Here is a 9,065-nt window from a genome sequence, read left to right on the forward strand (position 1 = left end):
AACCAGGGTATAAGAGGCCAGGCCTCAGAGAGGCTGTTAGAGCACCTCGAGACGATACCTTGTTGTCTGATCTGATGTGTTCTGCTCCGTCGGAATAAAACTTCTGTTTCCTGCCTTCTGGTCTCCGGCGCCTGCCTCATTGCTTGGTAATTTGAATGGTACAAAGGCGGTGAGCGCCGGGCTAATTTTGAAAAAGGTCATCGCCTTACCCTTTTTCCACAATTGGCGTCCCAAAGCGTGGGGCCCATCAGCGACACGTGGATCCAGTGGGAGAGGTCCCGACGACAGAGTGAACGACTGCAACGATCGGGAGAGCTCGTGTCCGATAGACCCTCGTCTGACAGCCGATCATCCGACCTTCACTAGTTCCGAACAGACCTCTCTCGAGTGATCTACGGTCCTGACTGGGAACCATCAGGAGTGCCACGAACATCACGAAGAATAGAGGACGATCGGGCGCTGGATTCGGAAGACAGGAAACCGTCCATGCGGTCCGGGTAAGGTCGTGTAAACACGACAAATTGAGAAATGATTGTTTGATTTGGATAATACTAGTATTACGCTTTGTTGATTCCTCTGGAGATTCACCGTCTGCAAACGGAGAAACAACAGGCTCTCTCTTTGCAAACAGTGAAGGATAGGTAACGCAGACTTTTGTCCCCATTGTAATCCGTCGTGCCTATCTTCCTCCCCCACTGTTTCCCGAACTGTTGTTCGTGGATTGTTGTCTGGAGATTCTCTGTCTGCAAACAGGGAAGAACAAGGTCTCTCTTTGCAGGTGGAGAAAAGGTAGGTAACGCAAACCTTTAACACGTCGTACCTACTTATTCTCCCCACTGATTGTTTGATTGACCGAACATTGATTGTTCGATATTGGTTCTTTTGAGGTATTCACCGCCTGCAAACAACGGAGAATAGAAATATTCTGTCTAGTCTTTGCCCGCCGTGATAAGATAGGTAGTGCAGACCTTTGTCCCCGTTGTAACCCGTCATGCCTATCTTCTCCCCACTGATTGGTAGCCTGTATAGCCCGGACCGCTTATTAGAGATGAACCATCCAGCTCCACTGGAAGGCACCCCTAATAAGGACATGTTCACTAAGCATGGACTAGTCGCTATAGCCTACACTAAGTTATGGCATAAATATACAAAGAAGGACCTCAAAAGTCAGTGGCCACTGATAGGTTCCTTTGATGATCATAAAATAAAAACATTAGAAATAGCGCTCCAGAAAAATAAGACTACGCCCACTATGCTCGATAGTATCGGCATGTGGCGCAAAGAAACGGAACAACGAAGAAAAAGAGAGGAAGCAAAAATAGGGAAAGAATTACGAAAGGCAGCCCACCTAGCCGCTAAGCAACTAGAAGAAGAAATAAAAGAAAGAAAGGAAGCTACGCAAAACCGAGAATCAGGGTCGACAGGTCAATGTCCCGTTAGGACCCCCTCTGCACTCTACCCTGAATTGCCCTCCAAACAACGGGCGAACGATGAGTTACTGCTAGGTCCTCCAATTATCTACATGCCCCCTCCATATGCCCCCTGCCAACAACACCTGCAAGCCCTGAGTGCGAGCGAGAGCGACCTTAGCGCTAGTGCACCAGCCCTCGCGGCCTCCGCACCAGCCACAGTGGCAGCACCACCAGATGACCCCGAGGCTAGCAAGCAACCACCAGCCAGACCAAATAGGTTGAGCAAGGATGAGCGGGATGGGATTGACAAAATAGCGAAGACATTAGTAGAACGAAGGGAGAGCGAAGAATACACAATGAACATGTATAATTCGCATGCCGACAGCCACAGACGGCATTTCATTTTGCGATTCAGCTACCACACCCTGAACGCATATGAGGATAGGTATCAAAGCAAGGGCCCCGCTAAACTGACAACGCTGTATAGGAAGATTGATGTTGGAGATGGGACTGAACGTGATGCGACGGACCTCTTCATGCAAATGCTTGAAGTCTTCCGCCACCTCACGGAACAGAAACCAGAAGTCAAGGTTACAGTCCCTGAAACGACCGAGTCCTCAGTAGAAGTGGCCAACACTATGATGCCCATCAGAGAGGCGGCCCCTTACTGGATTCCGCCACGTGGTCAGGGAACAAGCGATGATATTAATCACGCAGATGGGAAGGGTTGTGTACAATTGGGTTTACCAACCATGGGACCGACAAGATATCCTAACCTTTAAACAAACTCTGCCCGATTTAAGAAAGAACCCGACAGCATTCTATACCGAATTGGGCACAGCCTTGGGTTCGACGATAATGACTTTAGCAGACATTGACTTGTTCTTCGGGTTATGCCTGCCAGCTGACGTGTGGAAGCAAATCCGGAAGGCTGACCACACGGATCTGTTTGGACATACCTGGGAACAACTCAGTGAACTAGATAGGCAGCGAGAGCCTGGACGGAAACCAGTAAAGGACATATTAGAACTCCCAGACAAATTAGTTCAGAAGTTAAAGACACTGATCCCAGAGAAAAAGGTAGATTGGTCGATAGTCGCGGCCTGTCGTCAGAAACCCCAGGAAGATGTATCAGAATACTTCTCCCGATTCGAGACAGTGTTCTCCGACTACAGTGGCCAAGACATGACCACCGCAACCGGACAACACCTGTTTGTGCAAAACTATGTGAAGGGCCTATCGCAAGAGGTCTCCCAAAAACTGGAGACGAGTGAGAGTAGTTGGGGGGCCTCCAAACCTGCAGCTATCCTTCAGATGGCTCAGTATTACGAGCACCAGAAGAATGAGAATGATAGGGCGTCCGAGAAAAAGAAGAGAGATTTGAAAGAAAGGGTGATGATAGCCCAGATACAAGGTATAGCGGTCGGACGGGAACTACCAATCGACCATCCCTAGAAATGCACCTCCTAAAGACCACACCCCAACACCCCACACTGGACGTAGAGACATTAGCGATGACCAATGTGCCTTCTGCAAAGGATTCGGCCATTGGAAATCCCAGTGTCCGGTTCTGCTAGGAATGAACAGAAATAGGGACCCCAAGGATGTAGCGGGCGGACCGAGAAATAGGGGACAAGGACGAGGGCACACAAACGACACCAACAATGACAGATCAGGGAGATCGAACACATTTGACCGTCCCCGACAGAACCAGTATCAACTATCCGACGGTGAGAATGCCCCCGATTTTGCATAGGACTGCCAGGGACAAGGGAGGGATCCAGTCGAGCTCTGTGTTGACCAGCAAGGTCCTTATGTCACTGCTAAGGTCTTGGGTACAGAGTCTCCATTTTTGGTAGACACTGGGGCGACACGTAGTGTGTTATCGAAACGACTGATTCCAAGGGCACCCTTGTCTGGCTCACACATTACATCGATAGGTTTCGATGGGACGCCCTCCACTAACCCCCTGTCCGTGCCTATCACCTTTGACCTAGAAAGCAACCCCACTGACACAACATTCCTGCTCTCCTCCAACTCCCCTGACGCCATTATGGGCATTGACTTGCTGAAACATTTTCGAGCTACCATCAGGTGTTCCCCGAATGGAGTCCGAGTCATCCTGTACGACAACCCAGACATACCCAAATCCTGCCCTGCACGACACATGTGCTCCATAACTGACGCTGACCTATCCTTGCTTGATACCCTGCCTCCGTACCTATGGGCCAAAAATGACTCTGATGTGGGACGAATGATGATTGACCCTATTCATATAACTGTGAGACAGGACGCTATGCTCCCGAAACTCCCGCAGTATCGGATATCACCCGAGGGTGAGAAGGCACTGGTAGCGATCATTCAATCTCTGGTAGATGCAGGAGTGGTCGAAGAAGTGGTTAGCAATGTCTGCAACAGCCCTATCCTACCCATTGTCAAGAAGCAAGGCGAGGGAGATGAGAAAGCGTACCGCTTCATCATCGACCTGCGAGAGATCAACAAAGTGGTTGTAGTCTCAGATATCACCACCATTCTGACCCTCATCCCGTCCACTGCCACCACCTTCACTGTTATCAACCTCAAGAATGCGTTTTTCTCTATCCCCATCCATCCAGACAGCCGTTATCTTTTCGGCTTCACCCTAAAATCCCGCTCGTACCGATTTTGTAGAGCTCCCCAGGGGTACACTGAAAGTCCCAGTATTTACAGCCAGGCCCTCAAAAGACAACTGGACGCCGTCCAGCTACCGGATGGAGTGGTGTTGATCCAATATGTCGATGATATCCTTTTGGCGGCCGACACCACCCCACTTGCAATCACAGCCACTGTTCAACTCCTACACTTTCTTGCAGAAAATGGCCATAAAGTGTCCAAAAAGAAATTGCAGTTCTGCCAGCCACAAGTGACATACCTAGGCCATCTCCTGTCCAAAGACGGGAGGAAACTCACACCCGACCGAATCCAAACCATCCTAGACACCCCCGTCCCAAAAACACAAAAGCAAGTCCTCTCTTTGGTTGGTCTTACCTCTTTTTGCAGACAGTGGTTACCTAATTTCAGCCTCATTGTAAAACCCCTACTTGCCTTGTTGACCAAAGATGCCCCCTTCCCGCTCCCTTGGACCCCTGAGTGTCAAGCATCCTTTAAGGAATTACGGGATGCCCTCTGTTCAGCACCCGTCCTAGGAACCCCGGATTACTCCAAACCCTTCTCCCTTTTCACCCACGAGAGGGAGGGGTGTGCATTGTCTGTCCTGACTCAGTCTATAGGTCCAAAGCAGCGCCCTTGTGCCTACTTCTCCGCCACTCTTGATCCTGTAGCCAGAGCTTTGCCTGCCTGCCTTCGAGCAGTAGCTGCCGCTGCTGTCTCTATCCGTCAGAGTGAGGGAATCGTACTTTCAAACTCCCTCACTGTGTTAGTACCCCATGCTGTTGACACCCTTCTGAACCAAACCAAGACTCAACATTTGACTAGCGCACGACTGACTGGGTACGAATTAACGCTACTTGCACCCCACATCACACTAAAGAGATGCACGACTTTGAATCCTGCCACATTGTTGCCCCTGCCTGAAAATGACCCCGACGTTCCTCCCATACACGACTGTGTGACCCTCACGGACGAACAAACTAGGAGTAGAGTTGACCTCCGAGACACTGCTTTCACAGACCCCGATGGAGAACTATGGGTAGACGGCTCATGCATCAAGCTCCCAGATGGCACCACTTCAGCTGCCTATGCAGTCATGACAGCCCGAACAGTAGTTGAGACAGCCCGCATCATGCAACGATCTGCCCAGGCAGCAGAGCTGATAGCCCTCACACGAGCATGCATCATAGCCACAGGAACCACCGCGAACGTATATACAGACAGCCAGTATGCCTTTGGGGTGGTTCACCATTTTGGGCTCCTGTGGAGGGAAAGGGGATTCCTGACGTCCCACGGCACCCCCATTCTTCACGGAGATCTGGTTTCTGCCCTGATTGAAGCGGTTCTCCTCCCCAAGCGACTAGCAGTGATCAAATGCCAGGCACACAAGAAGGTGACAGACTTAGTCGGACAAGGGAATGCACTGGCCGACATCACTGCACCAACCACAGCTGAGAATAGGATGGTAACACGCATATATGTGACCAGGTCACAAGCAGAGAAATGGACTGACGCAAGGGAATTGATTAGAGACATCCAGTCGGCCAGCACCCCTCACGAACTGACTAAGTGGGCTGGGGTGGGTTTGAAGGATGATGAGGGCTGCTGGCGAACAAAAGATGCAAACAAATGGTTGCTGCCTGACTCATACCTGATCCCCATTCTGACGATGGCTCATTCCCCCGCACACATAGGATCTGCACCCATGATCGAACTCATTTCCAAAGTCTGGCACAACGACAAAATCCCCGACTCAGCCAGACGCCTAGTCCAGCAGTGCCTTATCTGTCTGCAACACAACCCCGGGAAAGGAACTGTGGTACCCCGGGGAGGGTTTGGGACCCCCAATCACCCCTTTGAGGTCCTCCAGATGGATTACATCCAGCTGGAGAGATGTCAAGGCTTGAAGTATGTACTAGTCATTGTATGTGCCTTCAGCAAATGGGTAGAGGCCTATCCAACCCGTGACAACACTGCCATGACTACTGCCAAAGTACTACTGAAAGAATTCTTTCCTCGCTATGGCCTTTGTCGAATTTTATGGAGCGACAATGGCCCCCACTTCATAGCTGAGGTTATCCAACTAATCCTAAAGGGGTTGGGGGTGAAACAGAGATTTCACGCAGTCTTCCACCCCCAATCCGCTGGCCTGGTGGAACGCCATAATGCCACACTGAAGTTGAAATTGTCAAAAATAGTGGCCACCACCGGACTTAAATGGCCAGATGCCCTCCCACTGGCCTTGCTATCGATGCGCTCCACTCCCACCAAACACCATTTGACCCCCTACGAGGTTGTATTCGGGCGACCGATGAACCTCTGTACTGCTCCCAAACCGACCTCCATTCATGACGTCCCGGACGTCCTACTATCTGATTATTTGTGCAAGTTAACTAAAACGTTGTCTGTCATTCATCAACAGGTGCAGCAGGCCATCCCCGATGCTTCCAGGGGCCCAGGCCACGACATCCAGCCGGGAGATTTCGTTCTAATACGAAACTTCCAACGGACCAAGAGTCTGGAACCCCGGTGGACGGGCCCCTGGCAAGTGCTGATCACCACACGGACGGCGCTTCGAGTGGAGGGGAAGAGGCACTGGCTGCACGCACACCACTGTCGGAAGGTCTCCGCGACCCTGGCCACGACAGAAAACGTCAACACCCAAGAAGAGCTCCTGAACAAAGACCGACCGACATTGAACTGTTATCCCGATACTGAGGCACTTGAACTTGCAAAATTCTCTGATCCCACTGTGCCATCCAGAGAAGGGTATTTCCTGCGTCGAAAGGAGGGAGCTTCGGCTAAGTAGGCCACGGACTAAGTTGAATCTCAGAACGGTGACCTAAACACAACCAAGGGTTACCGGGAGAGAAGCTAAACGAAGTCTGTGGTTCTGCCCACTACCGAGCACCTTGAAGATGATGGAAGCGCCAGATAAGAAGATGATGGAAGCGCCAGTTGAGAAGATGATGGAAGCAACCGGAAATACCCACTACAGGAACCCAAAGACTGACAACCTGCACAAATCAAAGACAATCGCCCTCTTTATTGTCTTCCTCTTTTGCCTCCTCCTCATGACCTCCTTCTGGATCCTGGAGGACAGCGCACCGGCTCATCGGGCATTGCTGCCCACTGCACAACCAACCCCCATGAAAGAGCACCACCTGATCTCCCTGTCACCTCAGCTCCGAGAACGACGCAGGGAGTTCTGGAACAATTCCTTCGTGCAACTGTTGCACCAACACAACCTTGCTGCAAATGCCACAAACTGCTGGATCTGCGGGTTGCTCCCGCATGCCACTGGACACTCCATCCCCTTCATCCCTTCTCCTTTCTCAGTTCACGGCTCCTGCCTCGCCTGGTTGATCCTCATGCAAGAGAGCCACAAGGACAACGCCACTTCCAGCCAGACAGTGTCGCACTTCTACTCTGGGTTTTGGCTGAACAAAACCGGAAAGACCTCTGCTCCCCTGTGTCCTGCGCTCACGGGCGCCACCTTCCTTAAGAACATCCCAGCCAAAGAACGTGTTGAAGTGCAAGTGCTCCACAATCCGGCTAGACCCACCTTCTCTCATCTGGAAAAACAAACTGCCGCCACCCTAACTGTGGCTCTGACTGTTGTCAACGTCACAGGTCCTGTGTGCCTCGAAGGCCAGGGAACACGGCTGGTGGGTCACAGTTCCTGCCGCATCACCAGAACATTGGACTCAGTTGATCCCCCTTCCTTTGTTGCTTCTCCAAATATGTACTTTGTTTGTGGCACCAAAGCTTACACCTGGCTCCTGAAAGGCTGGAAGGGCACCTGCTACATCGCCTTCGTTCTCCCTCCCACATATGTCGCCCCTGCTAACCATCACCGGCAGAGGCGCGCAAATGACATTGAACAAGCCGACTCCACTGGAGCACAGTTCCTGGATGCAGCAAAGGGACTTGTTCCTCTGTGGGGCCCAATGGCAAACAGCCGCACTATCCGACACCTGACCCAGGCAGTAGAAACAACGATCAACATCACGGCTGGCATCCTCGCTAACAACACGGCGGAGCTTCAGGCGGTCCGCCTTGTGGCCCTTCAGAACCGCCTTGTTCTAGATGTGGTTCTAGCTGATCGAGGAGGAGCATGCCGCATCATCGGATCTAGCTGCTGCACCTACGTGCCAGATAACTCGCCTTCAGTCTACAAAGCAATTGAACACCTCCACAGACTTTCCTCAGAGGTTCACCAAGAACAAGAAGGATGGTCGCTTGGGAACTGGTTTTGGGACACTTTGAAGGACTGGGGTTGGAGGCTGTTTTCCTTCGTACTGATACCTGTTGTGATATTATGTGGGTGTTGTTTAGGTATTCAATGTCTGCCATCCTTGTGCAGCTTCGTTTCTAACTGTATGTGCCCAAAGACTTTGAACTTCCGAACTGAGCACATGAGTCCCCTCTATGAAGTAGAAATACGTGGCCTTATGGGGATAAATCCGAACTGACAAGTTGGCGAGACATGTTAAAAGGGAGGACTGTGGAATTTTAGTTTACGAGCTGAACATCATCTGCGCCAGCTTGTCACCCGCGCACAACGTGCACGACAGCCATTTTAGGTATCATGGTCTCCCTGTCCACGATCGATCGCCAGTGCACACCTCTGACCCTGCAAGCATCCTCCGCGCACCCTGGCTCCCCCTCCCTCCCTCACATGAGCATAACCCTTCTCCTCCTGCATGACCCTGTCCTTGGGAGTCACGCCCGCGCCTGACCAGCACCTCCTCTCCTTCCATGAATACCCCTCTGTTGATAAACCATCCCTCCGCGCTTGATTGTCCACGCGACATGAATACCACTCCTTTGATGACCCCTTCCCCCGAGTCCGGCTGTCCACACAGGTCCGAGGCCATCGCCTAAGCCGGGAGATACCATTTACTGCCCCTTATTGTATGGAGTCGCTCCTCTTCAAAGGACCCACTATTGATCATGGCCTCCCCACCCCATGGGATACGATCAGGCGCACACATCCTAAGA

The 9,065-nt window shown here is 51.5% G+C and overlaps 1 protein-coding gene across 1 annotated transcript; it reads left to right on the forward strand.

Annotated features, from left to right (window-relative positions):
- The first annotated feature begins 6,979 nt into the window (after positions 1 to 6,979).
- Positions 6,980 to 8,536, forward strand: LOC147722532 (endogenous retrovirus group PABLB member 1 Env polyprotein-like). The gene has a single exon (XM_086966856.1). The coding sequence runs from the start codon at positions 6,980 to 6,982 to the stop codon at positions 8,534 to 8,536; it is 1,557 nt and encodes a 518-aa protein (XP_086822982.1).
- The last annotated feature ends 529 nt before the right edge of the window (positions 8,537 to 9,065 follow it).

This window comes from Lissotriton vulgaris, chromosome 4_1, assembly GCF_964263255.1.
Source record: "Lissotriton vulgaris chromosome 4_1, aLisVul1.2, whole genome shotgun sequence".
In the NCBI taxonomy this organism is placed as follows: Eukaryota; Metazoa; Chordata; class Amphibia; order Caudata; family Salamandridae; genus Lissotriton; species Lissotriton vulgaris.

Excerpts from the sequence above, each read along its gene's own strand:
- LOC147722532 (XM_086966856.1), top strand. The coding sequence starts at position 6,980 with ATGATGGAAGCGCCAGATAAGAAGATGATGGAAGCGCCAGTTGAGAAG.